We start from the raw sequence: 20,983 nt of genomic DNA, 5'->3' as shown, positions 1-20,983 counted from the left end.
GTGTTGGAGTGGTATGGAATTATTAGTTGAATAGGCAAAATTTTTCAGTACAAAATAATATTTATAAGAATTGAAAATGAGTTAATGAAACATATGAATTGTGGTGGACTATGGGAATTTATTTCCTAAATCATAAATAAACAGAAAAAAACGTTAAGCATTTTCTAGGAATTCTTTACAATGTAAGAACATACAATTAGTATTCCTTTACATGTAGGAAATAAAACTTAACATGCTCAGGGGTGTACACAGAGACAGCTGCATGTATAGAGGAATCCTGAGAAAGAATGTTGAGTTAAACAGCATCACAAAGTACACTATGGTATGTACAAGGTTATATTATAGTAAATCATAAACTAATATTGGTTAGTGCCATTTATTTTAGTACTGCTCCTCTAAACATATGAACCTATACTCATTTTGAAGTGTTTGCTACTGAGAAACAATATTTTACACGTGTATATTGTTTTTAGGTGCCTATCTTGTGTGGAAAGTCCATACCAGTGTCACTGGTGTAAATATCGACACGTGTGTACCCATGATCCAAGAACATGCTCATTTCAGGAAGGAAGGGTCAAGATGTCGGAGGTAATTAATATAAACAGTCAGCCTTGTACTTTAATCAATATTTTTTCCCATGGCAATAAAGTTGTAAATGACCTCAAACCTGAAAATGTTTATTAGGCATATATTTGATCATCACACTCTTCCAGCTGTAAACTGTCTACCACCAAACAGCCGTTTCATGCAACTTAAGGTGGCCATACACGGGCCGATAAAAGCTGCCGACAGACCGTGTCGGCAGCTTATTGGCCCGTGTATGGGGGCCCCCGACGGGCTTCCCCGATCGAGATCTGGCCGAAAGTCGGCCAGATCTCGATCGGATGGGATTAAAAATCCCGTCGGATCGCGGCCGCATCTGTTCGTTGATGCGGTCCCGCGATCCGACCGCCCGTTTGGCGAACGCTAGGATCCGATCGTTGGGCCCTAGGGCCCACGATCGGATCAGCCCGATATTGCCCACCTCAAGGTGGGCATATCGGAGGGAGATCCGTGTATGGCCACCTTTAGACTGTAAGCTCTACAGGGCAGAGACCCCCTTCCTACTGTCTATCTTACCACATTGCACTTAAGCTTTGTGCACTTATATATATTTATTAAGTTACTTGTCCCTCCTTGTACTTTATATATCTTAATGATTCGAATTCGCCCGAATACGAACCTATTCGATCGAAAATGGACCTATTCGACCAAAAAAAACCTTAGATTTAATTTCGGTTGGTCTTTTTGAATTGGAGTTTCGAAGTTTTTCAAATTTAAAATTCGACCCTTGATAAATATGCCTAAGTGGGCTATCAGAAACTTTATGCACAGGGGGAAATACATAGTAACATCTTATCAAACAGAAATGTAAGTGGAGATGAAATTCTGGTAATGCTTACTGTAAAAGATAGGCAAACAATTGAAATTTGATGGGAGAGTTTAAAATGTGGCTTATTTTACTGCTTATGCTTCTCAAATGAGACACAGACACTTCTGGTTTTCATAGATACATCCAACCAATCATTCTCTGGTTGTTAATGTTAAGTTCACAGCATAAATTCCATATTTGTAATGAACTGGACCAAAAAAACTTCCAAGAAATGCTCAAAAATGAAGGTTCCCACATGGCTTTGTCTAGTATTAAAAAACTGATTGGATGAATAATTTTGCAAGCTTTATTCATGTGCAAATACTGTGACCCAAATAATGTTGGATGCATATACTAAATTACTGGTAGAATGGGAATAGCATTACTGCTGCATTGGATTTCTCTTGAGTGTGTGCTTAAGTTTCTAGAAACATGTTTGTTGATGGATTATAAATGTGTATAAATCTGATGTCTGATCCTGCTTTGTATGCCATCATAGTGCAACAAATATTGGAAACTGAAAAAAAAACACATGTTTTGATTTACAACCTCCGACTCACCAAAAAACACCACCAAAAATCAGTTTTTCAATTTTTAATAATTCATAATTTCAGATGCAGGTACAAATATCTTGTGTATTTGTCACAAACGATTTCCCATTTGGAAAGAATACTTGGAAATGACTAAAGTGTCAAGCAGTTCCAGTGTTCTACATCTCTACCAACATTGTAAACAATTTGCAGTGTGCCTCCTTGTCCCATGTGCCTTTTAGTGCCAAGGCTACTGGGTCTTTGTACTTTGTTTGGGGCAATGAATTTCTTATGTTAATCAGAACATGCTAGAGCACATGTGATGTGAATTGCCCTGTAGAAAAAGGGGGCCCCATATGAGCAGAGCATTACTTCCACTTCTGAATGGTGAGCCCAGAAATGAATTCGATATACAAACCTTGTTGATTTTGATGGCCATCATTCCCTACAGAAAAGGGGACCATCACAAGCAGGGCAAAGCAATTCCTGCTGCTTCTCAATGGTGAGCGCAGACTTACCGCTCTTGATTTTGTATATATTTTGATATATTTTAGATATATATATATATATATATATATATATATATCTAAAATATATCTACAGGTATATACTTTTCACTGAACTACAAAATGTTAAACAAAAGACTTCTACAAAGAGAAAAGGGATTGGAAAATATAAAGAATACAAAGCAATTAAAAGCCTTGTCAAAACCTCCTGCACCAGCCAGCTATCATCCAGCAACGAATCAGCTGCTCTGCTCTAACCTTTCAACCCCAAAATATCTGTTAATTGGCTCAGGCTCGATCACACTGACAAAGAAAAAAAAATAGCACAGCAGAGAGCAGTTTTGATATGTTCTAATTAACTATAAAGTAAACAAATAGCCAGATCTATGATTGTATATATACTTCATTTAACATTCACAGTACAAACATTTTAGGTACAAACATCATCTAAGGTTTATATGTAGACAAAAGTTAAATCTTACAAAAACTGCATTTTTATGTGGCTAAATAACCTACAAGTCTTCATTTTTTTAGTGAAGATATTAGCCTCAGTACTTTGGTTATATGTATAAGGCAGGTACTTCTGTTTCTTGCTATTTTCTCAGAAAATCTTCTTGCATGGAAGTATCTTTTCTAGTGCAAACATCCTCTGTAGTGATGCCGAGGAGACTGTAACACTACTATGGCATTTCTTGCATTCACAGTCTGTCAAATCCAGTTCCTAGAATTTTTTTAGCAGTAAAATCTAATAGTCATGGTACCATATGTGTGTTTTTGGCTATAATAATACACTGGCAATATTGCAAAGACCTAAATGACTATTGTCTGTCTGATAATGGGATAGTTATGCTTTTAGTTGCCTACAATGATTCTCCAAGGAAAGTGTTATTGCTGTCATAAACTCTGCAGCACACAAATAGATAAGGAGTAAAACTTTTTTTTACAACAGTTTATGTTTTTAAATGTTCTTTGATTCTTTTGTTTTGGCTTTTAGTTTTTGTTACTATGGCAATTTATTTTACCTTCATAGGGAGTCCGCAGAGGATTAAAGGCTCTTGTGGTGAGTTCAGCATCATGGCTACATCATAATTTAAACTGCTATATGTACATTGCATTCTTTCTTAAAGCCAGTTTTCAGTCTTTGTATTTCTAAAAATGTATGGTTTTTCTTAGCCTGAAAAAAGTTCATTACAATTATGTAGAGCATAGAAATGTAGAATATGCAGTATGCATGACTTATAGGCCAAGAAATTTGCTTACCCATAGTCTAGGACCGGGTTCCCCAACCTTTTTTACCCGTGAGCCACATTCAAATGCAAAAAGATTTGGGGAGTAACACAAACATGAAAAAGTCCCTTAGGGTAACAAGGGCTATTTGGTAGCCCCTATGTGGACTGGCAGCCTCCAGGAGGCTCTTTTTGACACTATACTTTGGTTTTATGCAATTAAAACTTTTTCCAAGACTGGAATTTAAAAATAATCACCTGCTTTGAGGATACTGGGAGCAACATCCAAGGGGTTGGAGAGCAACATGTTGCTCGCGAGCTACTGGTTGGGGATCATTGGTCTGGGACAACTGGATATTAAGAGCTTTGTGTGTTGTCATGTAGGGGTATGTTAAGTATTGGTTTCTTGAGGCATGGATTTCTGCAAAAGATCCAAAAGATCCAAATTACATTACATTACTGTTATCCAGAAAATCCCAGGTCCTGAGCATTCTGAATAACAGCTCCCATACCTGTATAATCATGTAAGGTGGAAGACTGATTTTATGATTAACAAGTTTGAAAATTAACTTTCATTTTGCAAACATTTTTGATTTCAGTTGGTAACCAAACAAAGAGAAGACATTTTTGGGATGGAAGAATTTTAAGGCAGGAGTGGTTGCAATTAAGAACATACTGTTGAGGAAGATCCCATGCAGATGGAACTAATATAATATAATTTTCTGATGATGATTTGAGTCAGTTTTCAAGAATGTATTCCCCTTTTTGTGTGAGGACTTAAAAAAAAATATCTTGGTCTACATTTGCATCTGAATGCACAAAGGCTTTATTAAATTGTCAGGATTGCACCATTGCCTGTAATTTAAAATACAAAGGGTTTCCTTCTAATTCATTAAGAGACCTTTAATTAAACCTGATGCACCCATACATCACCCTATTCTTATCCACTTATTCTCCTCTAATCATTTTGTATTGTTTAGTTGTGTCTTAAGTATCTTATTGACATTTTAAAGAAAATTCTAAGGCAAATAAGAGGTCAATTAAGAGCAGTGTGCAAAGTGCCATTTCGGATTTTATTTGCCATAACATTATAGCAGTGGGGATCAGATTTCGTAGCATCCTACAAATCCCGTGCTGTTGTACTGCATGTCATTGCATGTCAAGATCAAATAAAATCTGACCCACAAAATCCCCAAAAAGTTCAGCCCTTTGTGAATCAACAGGTATAGGGATATACCAGTTGGAGCAACATCTGGTGTAAACCAGATTTCATAAATACAAGTGACAATTTCTCCTGAGAAATCATGCTGGTGACAAAATAACCCAGGGTGACCTGCTGCATTATTTCCAGCCTTATGTCAGAAAAGATCGGTCCCAGCGATTACTGTCTAAATTTGTACTGTGGCACATTATTGTATTGCTATCCACCAGGGAACCTAGTGACAAACACATGCCAATATTAGCGCATTTAATTCTTCTTTTTCTCTTTATTATCTGCACAATGATCCTGGCGCCTGCCTATCATTAAAAGTGGAGACAAGAGATAAGTAGTGTTGTTATGGAAACCTAGAGGTTTCCTGCTGTGTTTATGGTAGAAAAATGGATGGCTAATAGTGTCTGGTAGAAAAGCTGCTACAACTGACCTGAACATAAAGTTATATGATAAAAAATTACTTGGCAACAAAATGATGCAAGCGTATGTCACTAGATGAAATCTATCCTATAGCTATTATTCTATAGCTTTTAGCCTTTTGATTTGGTACAAGATTAGCTTTCCAGTTAATTGGTCTCTGTTTAAAAGCAGCTTTTAAATATTGGGCATAGTGTACAATTGTTGTTGCACGAATAAAAAGTTTTTTTCACATATCGGAGTGCTGCTGCAATTGTTTATCCCCGGGCATAGTGTACAAAGTACAAAGGGTCACTTTATTTACCACAATGCACCTTGCACCCTGCATTTGTTTTGGTCAGTTTTAGACACAACTCTTATGCCTCTGGAATTCTTGCACCTGATAGGTATTGCTATGCAATGATGCAACTTAAGCTGTCACTAGGGGGCAGAAGATTTGGCAAAAAGGGAAATATTGATTGACATAGGTAAATATACAGTTGATATACTATTGATATATATACAGTCTAGGTGTTCGCACTCTAACGTTACTTATTTCCTGGGTGCACGGTCAGTGTGAATTATATATGTATTGGAAAGGACCAGCAGTTGAAATAAATCAATATTATAAGTTACCGAGGAGTTCCATGACCATGTAAAAACCTATGTCTTATCTACAGTATCTCCCAACCCTCTTATACTCCCATGGTCAAGAGTCCTTATAAGTATACACTGTTATGCCCATATAGTAATGGACTCTTGACCATGATCCCTTTGTAATAGTTGATGTGAATCTCCCTATTTATTTGTAGTAGTCAAAAGTAATACTATATAAGTAATAATAAGTAAGAAAAGTAAGAAGTAAGATAAAATTACATATATCTCAAATTTGCATATTCATCATTCAACAGCATAGCATATCACATATGTAAAAACCAAAATGATCAGCTGATCCAGATTCCCCTGGCTCAGTAGTATATGAAGCCGTAACTGGATTGTATGATTGCACATCAAACCCCTTTTTGATATCCCTATATAACAAAGGGATTCTTTGTTTTGCATTGTAGATTAGGTGTGTGATGTTTTGCAATATCCTGTTTTCTAGAAAATAACTGTAGTTTGTTTTCTTCTGCCTTTGCTAATTTCTTAACATCTGTAATAGGCGTTGTGAGATCTGTGACAGAATGCTCTGTTATAAAGACAGCTAGAATCACAGCGATAAAGCATGTCAGAACTGCAGATTCTAATGGCAACAATGAGACACAGTCACTGGAAAAAACTGACTTACATCTATAATTATACGTGCCTTTGTATGGTGATATTATAGTGTGCCATATGCATTTGTGATGCTTGATAATAGCGGGTTTTTTATATGTTGCAACCTGTAATGCACTTTTCAGAGTTTCCTTTACTGTCGCTTGCCTTAAAATCTGTTCAAGCAGTTTGCACTGATTTGAATCGTTTTAATAGCTAAAGGGATGAAGGGCTATTGGCTGAATGCCTTCTATTACACTGTCCTGTTGAGAATGATTGAGGGAAGTAAGAGGCTGATTAAAAGCTGCCTCTCGTGTAAGGTATGACTGCAGACAAGCAGGCACGATTAATTTTTTTGCTACCTGCTGAGTCAGATAACATTCCTGCTGCTTTTTCCATTGGGCCAAAGGGGGGTCGTGTGTTGTTAGAGAAAGTTTAAAGGGGTATCGAGCGCTTTATCCATGTTAATCAAAAAATACATTTTTTCCCTCTTGGTCACAGTATCCAACAACTGATGATCCTAACAAATGGTACATTATAAACCATTAAATGGGTAATTCATATTGAAAGGATGAGGAATCAAAGATAGACTGAGAACAAAGTTCCACACCCATGGCTAGTAAAAGCCTGTCACAAAGTATAATAGGGAACATTAAAGCCAGTCAAGAGAATACACAGCAAGGGGATATAATGAAGATGTGATCAAATGTTTAACTTTTACAAGCAGAGCCAAGTGTATTATCTCAGATGAAATAATAATTAAAAAAAAGTTGCTGAAAATTCAACGAGATGATTTGCAAAGTAGCCTTGAGCAATGAATCTTTTTAAAAATGCAACCTGCAACTTTCTACTTATCACTGGATTTTAACTTAGATCATCCAAGAACAAGGGAGTTTGCCTTCTGTTCAGTGGCGAATTAATGAGAGTGAGGCCCAGAGTCTACACTTTCTATAGGCTCCCTTTCTAGGGTACCTCCTTTTCCCAAAAGTTTAGAAATATACAACAGTTAATCAGGATCCCAGGTGCACCTGGAGACACAAGAGGCCTATGATCCTGCAGTTTTCAATTATTAATTGCATTTTATTCTTTAAAAATGTATTTCTATCTGCCCGCCTGGGCCTGGGTCCAATTGAAACAGATGACGTGACATCACTGAACCACTCTGAACCTGTCAAATCTTAGCATGCCACACACACTCCTCTTCTCCCAGCAGGTACCACACACCCTAGTGATGTGCGGGCCAGCCCAAAGCCTACGGATCGGGTGGGTTCAGGCAGGCTGTGAGCAGGTTTTGGCTGAACCATAGCCTCTGTTTGCCCCACCCATGTCCTCCTTCTGCCGCTCTTCTGCCTTTTTATATACTTGCATAGGCTCCACAAACTCCACACCATTTTGTGATAAAAAGGCCATTGATAAAAGGCCATTTGAGGCCTGAAACGTCGCTGTGATGCCCAGAAGTATGCAATAAAGGCATTTTTATCTTACAAAGATTGAGTGGTGCTGTTCAATTACAAATTTCTTCCACACCATTTTGTGATGTTACAGTGGGGCATTGCAGGCGCGGGTATATAAAGAGGGGAGCACACTGGGTTACGGTCAGGTGGGGGTGGAGGATTTCTCGACTCGCACATCACTAGTGCACCTATCCCGACTGGACCCAAGCCCAGCAGCGCAGATAAAAATACATTTTTTAAAAGAAGAAAAATAATAACCTAATCAGTCTGGGCTCCAAGGCTATAGTCAAGGGTAGCCTTAACTATTAATCCACTCCTGCTTCTTTTTCTTAGACTCTGTTGTGAATCATTGACTTGTTAATATTTAAACATATAACATAGTAAAGTCAGAATGTTGAGTGTCTCCATTTAGTCTCCAAAATTGCCTTGCTACCACAATTCTGCCACTGCTTCTTTGTTTCTTAAAAATTCACTTTTAGTGGGGACATATAATATTTAAAATGCAGATGGGGAAGCTTTGCGAAAATATGAAAATTACGACTAAGCCATGGTTACCATTAGATGTATAGGACTTAATTTAAACTATGGGAGCATGCGCTAAAGTACACGCGGTGCTTCGTTTTCCGAAGTCGCCCGAAGTTTCCTCATGAGGCAACTTCAGGCGACTTTGGAAAACAAAGTGCTGCGTGTGCTTTAGCGCAGGCGACTTTTCATTATAGCGGACGGGAAGACACGCGGGGAGATTGTTGCCCAGACGAAGAGGCGATTAGTTGCCAGGTGTCACGATCGCCGCCCGGAGCTCCGGGCGGCGCGTCCCTCCTTGCCGGCGTCGCTCCCAAAATGGCGGCGCCCATGGCCGCCACGTGGGTAGCGGCGCCGGCGCGATGACGTCAGCGCGTCGACGTCGGCGCAAGAGCGTCAATGACGTCAGAATGGCGCCAAATTTGAAAATAAAAGCGCCAACTAGACGCCAGAATGGCGCCCAAGAATAGGAATACTTTCCCTAAAGTGTATCCTGGGTTTCCTGTGTGCCTTATTGCCAAATCTTGTTCCTGATCTGTTTCTTGACCCTTTGCCTGGACTTTGGACTTTGTTTGTATTCTGCCTGCCTGTGAACTCTTGCCTGATCCTGACTATTCTTCGTTTAACCCTTTGGACACCGCGACCTTGTTCCCTCAAGAGGGCTTCCTCCTTGATCCTGACAACCTCCCTGGAGGGAGCTCCCGGCTCCCTGACATTATTCTTGGGCCATGGATCCTTCTGAGGAAGCCACACCTGATGTCGGACGAGCACTCCGCGGACTGGCATCCCGCATGGAGGACTACGAAAACCAGCAGGTTCGCATTGGGCAAGCACTCGATGTCCTGCTTGCTCGAGTGCCTTCTGCGCCCTCCGCTGCTCCACCTACTGGAGATCCCCCCATGGCGGCAGCCTCTATGAACGCAAGCTACCTGACAGGTGAGCCTCGCATTCCACCTCCCCTTCACTTTAGTGGGGATCCACAAGCCTGCAGGGGATTTGCCACACAGTGCCAAATTCAATTTGAGTTCCAACCCACACAGTTTCCAAGTGAACGTTCCAAGGTGGGGTATGTGATGTCTCGATTGGAAGGCAAGCCACTGGAGTGGGCAACGTCTCTTTGGGAGAAGAATTCCCCGGTGACTTATGATGTTAAAGACATTCTCCAAGCTTTTCGCATAGTCTTTGATGCTCCAGGTCGGGTCACGAACGCCCCTGCCCGTCTCTTGCAGCTCCGGCAGGGAAGCCGCAGTGTCAATGAGTACGCTATAGACTTCCGAACACTGATGGCGGAGACTTCCTGGTGTGATGACGCTTACAAGGCCGTATACTACCAAGGCCTATCCATCCGCATCAAAGATGATCTCGTCTCCAGAGAGACTCCTGACACCCTGGAAGGACTGATCGCTCTATCTATTAAGGTGGACACCCGCCTCAGAGAACACCAAGTGGAGAGAGAGCGCAGCAGACGATTTTCTCCCATGTTGGCCCCTCGCTTTCAAAGGCCGATTCTGCAAGCACCCGCTGTCCCTGTGACTCATGTGTCCACGTCTCCCCTGGAGGAACCTATGCAAGTAGGAAAAGCTCGCCTCTCAGAGCAGGAAAGACTCCGAAGACGTATGGCAGGGCTCTGTTTGTACTGTGGTGGGCATTCCCATTTTGCCAACGCCTGTCCTGCCAAAGCCAAGAGTTTTGTACCCCGAGGTATGTCTCAGGTTTCTCATGTAGGGGGCATCACTCGAGGTCCTCAGGAGAAGTATCAAGAAAATTCACGCAGACTTCTCCTTCCTTTGCAGATTCATCTGGCAAGTAAGTCTATCTTCGAAAGGGCCTTCCTCGACTCCGGTGCGGATGGCAATTTCATGGACGCCTTCTTTGCCGAACGCATGAAGATTCCCCTGCTTCCATTGTCTTCACCCCTGCGAATTACCGCCATAGATGACAAACCCCTGGAGTTTGAATTCGTCACAATGTTCACGGCGGAACTATCTGTACAAGTTGGGGCGCTGCATCAAGAAAAACTTTCATTCTTCATCATTCCCTGTCCTTCTACTCCAGTAATATTGGGTCTTCCATGGTTACGTCTGCATAACCCCACCATAGACTGGTCCACTGGGCAGATCTCTCGTTGGAGTTTATTTTGCCTGCAACATTGCCTTCCGCCAAAACCCCTCGAGAAGGTGAATGTCTCCACTGCGGAACTAAAGACTTTGCCCTCCACTTACAAGGGATTTTCCGATGTGTTTTGTAAAAAGTCTGCAGAGTTCCTTCCCCCACATCGCTCCTATGACTGTCCGGTTGAACTCCTGCCAGGAGCCATGCCCCCCAGAGGGCGCACTTACCCTCTCTCTCCTGCTGAGACTACCGCTATGAAGGAGTACATCCAAGAAAATCTCCAGCGAGGGTTTATCCGCCCTTCTACCTCTCCTGCAGGGGCTGGGTTCTTCTTCGTGGAGAAGAAGGACGGAGGCCTTCGGCCTTGTATAGACTATCGGGGCCTGAATAAGATCACCGTGAAAAACAGGTACCCCCTGCCCCTGATTGCCGAGCTCTTTGACCAGCTGAAAGGAGCAAAGATTTTCTCCAAGTTGGATCTCCGGGGGGCCTACAACCTCATTCGCATCCGGGAGGGTGACGAATGGAAGACGGCATTCAACACTCGGGATGGGCACTATGAATATCTTGTCATGCCCTTCGGCCTATGCAATGCTCCTGCCGTCTTCCAGGAGTTTGTTAATGATGTGTTCCGAGATCTCCTAGGAAGGTTCGTAGTCGTATACTTGGACGACATCCTGATCTTCTCCAAGGACCTTGAAAGTCATCGCTCCCAGGTGAAGGAGGTACTCTCTCGTCTGAGGAAGAACTCTCTCTTCGCCAAGTTGGAGAAGTGTGTCTTCGAGGTATCCAAGATCCCCTTCCTAGGGTACATTATCTCTCCAGAGGGATTTGAGATGGACCCCGTGAAAGTGTCGGCCATCCAGGAGTGGCCTCTCCCACTGAGTACCAAGGCAATCCAGAGATTCATCGGATTTGCTAATTATTATCGACAGTTCATCCGGGGGTTCTCTTCCCGCATTGCACCTATCCTGGCCCTCATCCGGAAAGGGGGTAAACCAAGCCTGTGGCCTCCATCTGCCTTAGAAGCCTTTCAGTCCTTGAAAGAGGCCTTCACGTCCGCTCCTGTTCTCCGACATCCCAATCCCGCACTACCCTTCTGCATCGAGGTTGATGCTTCAGAAGTCGGAGCCGGAGCTATCCTTTCTCAGAGACACTCCACTGATGGAAAATTGCACCCCTGTGCGTATTTCTCCAAGAAGTTCTCATCCGCAGAGCAGAACTATGATGTCGGAAATCGAGAACTCTTGGCAGTCAAGCTTGCCCTTGAAGAATCGCGTCACCTCCTGGAGGGCTCTGAAATTCCTGTCCAGATTTACACAGATCACAAGAATCTGGAGTTTATACAGTCCCTCAAGAGGCTAAATCCCAGACAAGCCAGGTGGGCCCTTTTCTTTTCTCGATTTAACTTTGTTTTGACTTATCGCCCAGGTTCCAAGAATCTGAAGGCCGACGCCTTGTCTCGTAGCTTCACTCCGGTGGACCGTGACCCTGAGAGGCAGGAACCAATCATTCCACCAGTCAAGATCATTGCCTCTCTGTATCCCCAATTTGCCGACCAGATCTTGGCTGGGCAGTCCTCGGCTCCTCAAGATACTCCGATTGGCATGGCCTTCGTCCCTCCAGAACTTCGCCTGGCCATCCTGCAACAGACCCACTGCTCCAGGCAAGCTGGACATCCTGGTCCGGCCAAGACCCTTGAACTCTTGAGGCGCCTAGTCTGGTGGCCTGATATCCGCAAGGATGTAAAGGACTTTGTGGCTGCTTGTAATGTCTGTGCCACTTCTAAGCCTAGCCATTCCCGCCCCAGCGGGTTGTTACAGCCTTTGCCGGTTCCCTCTCGTCCATGGACGCACCTCTCTATGGACTTTATTGTCGAACTTCCTCCCTCCGGTGGGAATACTGTGATCTGGGTTGTCATAGACCGCTTCAGCAAAATGGCCCATTTCATCCCTTTGAAGAAGTTACCCTCTGCGGTGGAATTATCCCAACTCTTTATTAAGTACATCTTCCGCCTGCATGGTTTCCCGGTGGAGATCGTCTCCGACAGAGGCACCCAGTTTACCGCCAAGTTCTGGCGTTCCCTATGTAAAGACTTGGGAATAACACTTCAATTTTCGTCTGCCTACCACCCGCAGACGAATGGGGCAGCTGAACGTGTGAACCAAGCCCTGGAACAGTTCCTGAGGAACCACGTATCCCTCTGCCAGGATGACTGGTCTGATCTCCTCCCATGGGCGGAATTCGCTCATAATAATGCTTGTCATTCCTCTACAGGGAGGTCTCCGTTCATGTCGGTGTATGGTCAGCATCCTCAAGCTTTTCCCCAAGACTTTGTGCTATCTGACGTCCCGGCTGCTGACGATTCCGCAGCCCATATGTCTGCTATTTGGGCTGCTACCAAGTTGAACCTAGAGAAGAGCGCTCTTGTTCATAAGACTTTCGCGGATCGTCGTCGAAGATCCTCTCCTCCCTACAAGGTGGGTGATAATATCTGGCTCTCTTCCAGAAATATCCGGTTGAAGATACCATCTCCCACGTTGGGTCCAAAATTCGTGGGTCCATTTCCCATCTTGGAGATAATCAACCCTGTGGCTGTCAGACTCCAGCTTCCACCAGAGATGAGAATCCCCAACGTGTTCCACGTGTCTCTGGTGAAACCCGCCATCACCAACCGGTTCTCTGGCGGTCAATCTCCTCCTCCTGCCATCTCTGTGGAGGGTCAACTCGAGTACGAGGTGGAGAAAATCCTAGACTCCAGGATCTCCAGAGGGTCCCTTCAGTACCTCATTCAGTGGAGGGGCTTTGGCCCTGAAGAATGCTCCTGGGAAGGACACCGTGATGTTCACGCTCCTCGTCTGGTGAGGGAGTTCCACTCCAAATTTCCCCAGAAGCCAAGTCCTGGTGGTCCGGAGGCCCCCCGTGAGGGGGGGGGTACTGTCACGATCGCCGCCCGGAGCTCCGGGCGGTGCGTCCCTCCTTGCCGGCGTCGCTCCCAAAATGGCGGCGCCCATGGCCGCCACGTGGGTAGCGGCGCCGGCGCGATGACGTCAGCGCGTCGACGTCGGCGCAAGAGCGTCAATGACGTCAGAATGGCGCCAAATTTGAAAATAAAAGCGCCAACTAGACGCCAGAATGGCGCCCAAGAATAGGAATACTTTCCCTAAAGTGTATCCTGGGTTTCCTGTGTGCCTTATTGCCAAATCTTGTTCCTGATCTGTTTCTTGACCCTTTGCCTGGACTTTGGACTTTGTTTGTATTCTGCCTGCCTGTGAACTCTTGCCTGATCCTGACTATTCTTCGTTTAACCCTTTGGACACCGCGACCTTGTTCCCTCAAGAGGGCTTCCTCCTTGATCCTGACAACCTCCCTGGAGGGAGCTCCCGGCTCCCTGACACCAGGCGACTAAATCTCCCTGAATCTGCCCGTGTGAATGAACATTGAGCTGAGGGTCAGTCACAGCATCAGTCACAACCACCTCTTTTGGGAACAGAACAAAGACATTCCAGGGACTGCATCTGCACAGTCTTGCCCACATACAGTATAACCTAGTGTCATTCTGTGGCTACTAAAGCAAATAAAGTTCTGTCTTGCATAAAAAAGGGCATTAACTTAAGGGATGAAAACATAATTATGCCTCTTTATAGGTCCCTGGTAAGGCCTCATCTGGAGTATGCAGTGCAGTTTTGGACTCCAGTCCTTAAGAGGGATATAAATGAGCTGGAGAGAGTGGATGGAGAGGGATGGAAGACTTAAATTATGAGGGGAGACTGTCAAGGTTGGGGTTGTTTTCTCTGGAAAAAAGGCGATTTCGAGGGGACATGATTACACTTTACAAGTACATTAGAGGACATTATAGACAAATAGCAGGGGACTTTTTTACCCATAAAGTGGATCACCGTTCCAGAGACCACCCCTTCAGACTAGAAGAAAAGAACTTTCATTTGAAACAACGTAGGGGGTTCTTCACAGTCAGGACAGTGAGGTTGTGGAATGCACTGCCGGGTGATGTTGTGATGGCTGATTCAGTTAATGCCTTTAAGAATGGCTTGGATGATTTTTTGGACAGACATAATATCAAAGGCTATTGTGATACTAAGCTCTATAGTTAGTATTGGTATGGGTATATAGAATTTAATTAAAAGTATGGAGGGGTGTGTGTATGGATGCTGGGTTTTCATTTGGAGGGGTTGAACTTGATGGACTTTGTCTTTTTTCAACCCAATTTAACTATGTAACTATGTAACCCACTTTCACACCACCAAATAATCACACTGTAGCTTGCTACTGTAAGTTATACCTAGAAAAGCACATTCCGTAGTCAGTCTAACCTAATTTAACCTAATTAACACCCTCATACACTTTTTCTTGCCACATTGCCAAGATTTGTCTAGTTCAGATCAAAGGAAGCACAAGAAAATTGCAAAGAAAGATATACAGGCACTGGATATACTGTACTGTCATTCAATTACTGTGTCTATCCAAAAGCCCACACTTCCCATAAATCCCATAGATTTTCTTTAGCAGAAGCTCGCATTGATAGCTGTACTGTTGCGAAACCAGGAGATCTAAGTGTAATCTATCAATATAATAGCACTGTAAAAGTTCAGCGAGTGGAATAAAATATATGGTGTGTTGTGCATTTGCTGACCAGTTGCATGTTTCACTGGCTTGATTGCTTGTAACTGCTATATAAATGTAAAAGGGGTGGGAAAGGAATATGTACAGTAATTTATAAGGCTTGGAATCCTGCCTGGATTACATTAATTTGTTCTTCAATTTTATGATGTTGCTTTATAGGCTTATATTAAAGGAGAAGGAAAGGCTGAGTTTACTTGGGGGTGCCAAAAGTTAGGCACCCCCAGGTAATTGTATATATTTACCAGAAACTCCGGGCAGGTGCTCCTTTCAGCAGAAAACGGCACCAATCAAGGGATTCTTCCAGAGAGCACCACAGAGCAATCAGCTTCTTTCTTCTACTTTGTTCAAATTTCCTGGGGCAGACACATGCGCAGTAGAACGAAATAACCAAGGCGAAGAAGGAAGCAAGCATATTTAGGGGGTGGCATGAAGCCCAACCACAACCACATTGGTTCAGAAACACTGGGGATGCACAGGAGATTTTCCAGTGCACCAATCCCCATTACACCGGTTCCTATGATAAAAATTTGAGATAATAAAAGGGAGGGCATGGGGGCGACGACAGACAGTGGGCCTAGGGGTGTCCGCTATGTAAATCCGGCCCTGTTACTTGTACCCATTTATTTTAGTGTCTGGATAAAGTTTTGCACCTGGGGTTCCTTTTAGGCATGCAACTGAACTGAAGAAACAGAGCAAACAATTTTTTGCATAAAGCAGTATACTGCTTTATTTGTGGTTTAAATAGTATGCTGTATCTATGTCCAGCTTCTGAGCTGAGGTTCAAAAGAGACACAAATATTTGAGAATTCTCACTAACAATGAGACGGCAACAAAGCTGAAACTGAAAGTACAGTTAGAGAATCTAGTATCTGGAATGCTCCGTACTTCTGGATTTCTGCATAAGGGATCTTCTTATAATTTGGATCACCAAATTTGAAGTCTGGTAAAAATTATTTTAACATTAGGGGAAAAAAACACATTTATTACCTTTCTGTTCTCCTAAGCAAGGTGTATGTATGAAAACTTAAACTGCAGATTATCTATAAACCTATTGAGTAGGGTTTACTATGAGCAGGATCAGGAAGGAACACTGCAGTCAGTATAACGCCAGTCAATGAAGGGATGTATGTAAATAGAATGATATATATATAAAATTATAACCCAATAAAATCGGGTATATGAAAGTTGTTTGTATGTATGTATATATTAGTGTATGTAAGTGTATGTAAAATTAATAAATAAATATATCTGATAAATATGTTATATGAATTATATACAAATGAAATAATGGTGTATCAGATAATGAATAAATATAAATACAAGATGTCAGCAAGCAGAACATTTTTTGTAAAGTCAATAAAGATTTGTTAAGTAATTTAATGACTGACCCCAAAGGAATAGGCAAAACGGGTTTGTGTATATACATACAAAAGTGCAAAAATACAAAAAATACAAATGATACACTGAGGTGTGGGCATAGAAATAAATAAATAAATAAATAAATAAATAAATAAATAAATAAATAAATAAATAAATAAATAAATAAAACAAACGCTGGATGGGAATAAATATGATGTAAGAGAGGGAGTGGTTGCTCAGTCAGTGGTTGCTCAGTCAGTCCCATTCCCTATTTAAACCTCTATATCTCCTTTCCTAATGCCCAGAACTACTCTATCTATGACCTGAAAAGAAACACACTTGTTGCCCCCATGAACTTCAATCAGATGTTTAGCAACAGCAGAACTTTTATCCCCTCTAGAGACTTCATGCAAATGTTCTAATATCCGTTTCCTGATTGGTCTAATGGTTTTACAAATACACTGCAGACCGCAGGCACAGGTAATCAAGTAAATTACTTATGTTTCGTGTCACAATTCGCATAAAATTTGATATTGTGTCTATGCGAACTATTCCTTGATACAAAAAACTTTGATGGGTTCACATACGCACAGGCATGGCAGCGAGATTTGCCACATTTATAACAACCCTTGACGTTAAGCCAACTGGATGAACGTGACGGTTTCTGTGCCAGAAACAGACTGGGGGATAAGGAAGAACCAATATTCTTACCTTTCTTAAAAGCAAAACTAGGTTGAGGAGGTAAGAATGCTTTCAAGATCGAGTCCTGTGAGAGTATATCCCAATGTTTACATATGATCTTCTGTAAATAGGGGGTATCCCTAGAATATGTGGTGATAATGCGAGGGAGATAATGCGAGGGAAGTCAGAGGAAACCCCTGAACTTTGTAATGTATCACACCTACGGCCCTTAGAATATTTGTTAATGTGTTTACTATGGTTACTGGTTGTGGATGTCCCTTTGAGAAGATCACAACGGTTGGCACTCACTGCTCTATCATAAGCTCTTTTTATGTCAATGGTGGTGTAACCTCTTTCTACAAAATGGTCCCATAAGGCCATAGCCTGGGAGTTGAACAAATTCCAAGTATTACAAATTCTTCGTAGCCTCAGAAATTGTCCAAAAGGAACACCACGTATGGTGTGTTTTGGATGGCTACTCTTGGCATGCAGAAGTGTGTTGCGAGTAATGGGTTTCCGAAACAAATCGGTGGAAATAACACCTGTATCAGAGGTAAACTTAATATCTAGATAAGCAATCTCCCGGGAATTGGTTTCACTGGTGAATGAGATACCCCAACCTGTGGAGTTGCAAAACCGCACAAAATCATCAACAGAAGAGGACTCTCCATCCCAGATAAAAATCATATAGTTACGGAATGGATTAGAGTCACCATTTATGAAATAACGTTCCCACAGACAAGTGAAGAGGTTGGCATATGAGGGCGCAAAACGTGCCCCCATTGTTTCCCCCCTAATCTGGAGGTAAAAGGATCCATTGAACATGAAGTAGTTGGTGCTCAAAAGGTAAGATAGGGCCTCTATCAAAAATTCATTTTGGACATCTGAATACAATCCATAGTGTGCCAAACAAAAGCGAATAGCAGATAATCCTTTATCATGGTCTATGGACGAATATAAAGCAAATACATCCAGAGTCACCCATCTATAAGGGGGTTTCCAAACCACATTCTGAATTTTGTTAATGCAATCAGTACTATCCCTTAAGTAGCTAGGTAACTCAAGAACCATTGGTAACAATAATCTGTCCACATACTCAGATAGTAGCTGTCGTAAAGCCTCTGATTTGTAATACTCTACGTCCAGAACTACTACAGACCCACCCTTATCAGCGTTTTTTATGACAATAGATTTATTAGACATAAGGTTAGTTAGGGCTTTAGTATCCTGATCAGTAAAGTTGATAGAATTGTTCAAATATGGGCCATTGCTACCATTTCCACTATTCCTGTTCTTATTAAACCTATACAGGTCCCTGGTTCCGATTTGAAATAAATCAATGTGTACACCCCTACTTTCGAAGGGATAAAAATAGGATTTTTCACGCAAGTCAGTATGCCTAGTAGGATGGTCGCCACTATCGCCCTGATAGGATTCGGCTAGAAGATCCTCCATAGCATGAACAGCACATATCTCATGAAACATAAAAGAGAAGTTAGAATCAACTGGCGATTGGGATTGTGGAAGTTGTGGGGTAAATTGGAGGGAGATGAGGAGAGATGTATCATAATCATCAGAATTGACTGAAACTACATCCCCTGTACGTGTGCCCTGGTGAAAATGTCTCTTTAAGGTCAATTTTCGAATGAAGCTGTTAATGTCCACCAAGGTGTCAAAAACTCGCATTCCTTTATCTGGAACAAAATTAAGTCCTAAGTTTAGAACCTTCAATTCAGTGTCGGACAATACCTGTTGAGATAAATTAATAACATTGCAGGTTAAATTAGTCAACTCGCAAATCACTAGAACTAGGAACCGATGTTAAAAGTGACTGCTGTGGCCTCTGTCGCCACTGCCCCTCCAATGCCATTCTGTATCTGTTGGATTCATTCCGTAGGATTGACTCCTGGTTTTCACTCTTTCTCTTTGAGTCAAAGGATCTCTGTTAGTCCTTCCTCTGGTATCTTCCTCCGAATCGCCCTGAGAGCAATCCCCTTCCATGTGTAAAAAATCCGAAGATGATGCCGAGCTGTCTGACTATTGGTGATCCAAATCCCTAAATCTGACTTTCTTATCATGTTTCTTAGAGCCTTTGTAGGATTTCTTTCCAGCTGTAAATTTATTATATATTGTAAAATCTCTTCTCCGAATGTTCCAGTCATAAACACGGTTGAACTCATAGTCTTTCTTGTCCCTGAAAAATTTGTCTCTTTCGGTATATTTAACTTCAATTTCCAATTTATTAACCCTCTGTTTTATGGTGTCCAATCTCTCTGCCATTTCCAAGTTGGCTTCTCGTCTCAATAGGTTAGACTGCATTTCCTTGATGCCCTCCTGTACAGACTTGTGTTTTTTGCTATGAAAATCGATAAATAATTCCATAAGATTATATGAACACGTGGATAAAGTGGAGTTCCAGGATTCAACAATTTCTCTTGACACATCTGAGAAAGCTGGAAACTTTTTGATACGGAGGCCCCTTGGTATGCGGCCCGCCTTTAAATAATACTCTAAGGTGGAGATGTCCCACCATAACCGCATCTCCTTAATCATATTCCTCTCTAGTTCATAGCATACGACCATGGCATTATCAACCTCAGTGAAACATGTATATGAATCTTCATTAGTATCTGAAAAAATATCAGCACCTTGCCTTTCCCTGGTGGTCAAACTACTAGAATTGGCGCCCATGCACTCCACTCTACCCGCATAATTTGAAATAAACTCATCCGCCATGTTAGTGTTTTAATAAACAAACCAATCTAGGGTATCTATCTAGCTATCTATCTATCTATCTATCTATCTATCTATCTATCATGTCTTTGTATAACTCACTCCAGGCACTAAAGTGTTAAATTAATGGGATATTCATCAAAAGCTAATAAATTATTCTAATATAATTGTAATTAATATTGTTCTTCACACCAGGAGATAATATTATCAGAGAATTTCTCTGTCTAACAAATAAAATCTCTTTCTTATTCACATAAATTATGGAAGTATGGAGAACAGAAAATACATCCAGCTATTAGACATACGATCTTTTGGAGAGATAATACGATGAAGATGTTCTTCCTCCTTACTTGTATAGACAATTTTATGGATTTTATTTTTGTTTTAGTTGTTAGAAAATGTTCTTAGACATGTTGCTAATAATCAAAGTATACCATATTTATTACCGCAGCTTGGGCAGATCCAGAAGTGTTGTCTGGGTGTAGCAAAGTATGAGCTGCTTGTAATAGGGCACCTTTACTTTCCTAGCCTTAGGCTTTTAGGTGTTACATAGTCTCTATGTGACTTATAGTATGCTTTTTTTCATATTAAAGCTTGTGCTGCACAATAGGTTTTTGTAACTACCCTCCAAACCATCTGAAGTAACCAGTGCACTATATTAAGACATGAGTTGCACTTTTCATTGGAGAATCATCTGTATTGGACAAATGACCAGGGACTGCTAGAGAAAGCTTTTGTTGAGTGGAGTTTCTTTATGGTTATCCTGATACTGGACTACATTTCCCAGCATTCTTTAAACCCTGATAATGTGTTGACGTTTGCTGGAACTTCTGATCCAGAAAAATGTTAGTATGGTTTAAAGTTTTTTCCCAGTGCTCCCCACTTTACCTATGGATTTTTGTCACCCAATAGGCTCTGATAACCCCAAACAGATGCTAAAAAATG

At 41.9% G+C, this 20,983-nt stretch overlaps 1 protein-coding gene across 5 annotated transcripts in view; it reads left to right on the top strand.

Annotated features, from left to right (window-relative positions):
• The window catches only part of LOC108711237 (plexin-A4), a 521,236-nt gene that overhangs the window by 424,352 nt on the left and 75,901 nt on the right, over positions 1-20,983 (top strand). For 4 of the 5 annotated variants that reach the window (XM_018252771.2, XM_018252773.2, XM_041586588.1 and 1 more), the window contains one exon: positions 474-588. In XM_018252771.2, the coding sequence (XP_018108260.1) occupies positions 474-588 (115 nt within the window). Of the gene's footprint in view, positions 1-473; positions 589-3,477; positions 3,508-4,272; positions 5,540-20,983 lie in introns of those variants that run through there. The other variant, XM_041586589.1, reaches the window with a different exon arrangement.

This window comes from Xenopus laevis, chromosome 3L, assembly GCF_017654675.1.
Source record: "Xenopus laevis strain J_2021 chromosome 3L, Xenopus_laevis_v10.1, whole genome shotgun sequence".
In the NCBI taxonomy this organism is placed as follows: domain Eukaryota; kingdom Metazoa; phylum Chordata; class Amphibia; order Anura; family Pipidae; genus Xenopus; species Xenopus laevis.
Note: the sequence above shows the minus strand (reverse complement) of the source record. Positions and strands in the feature narration are given on the sequence as shown.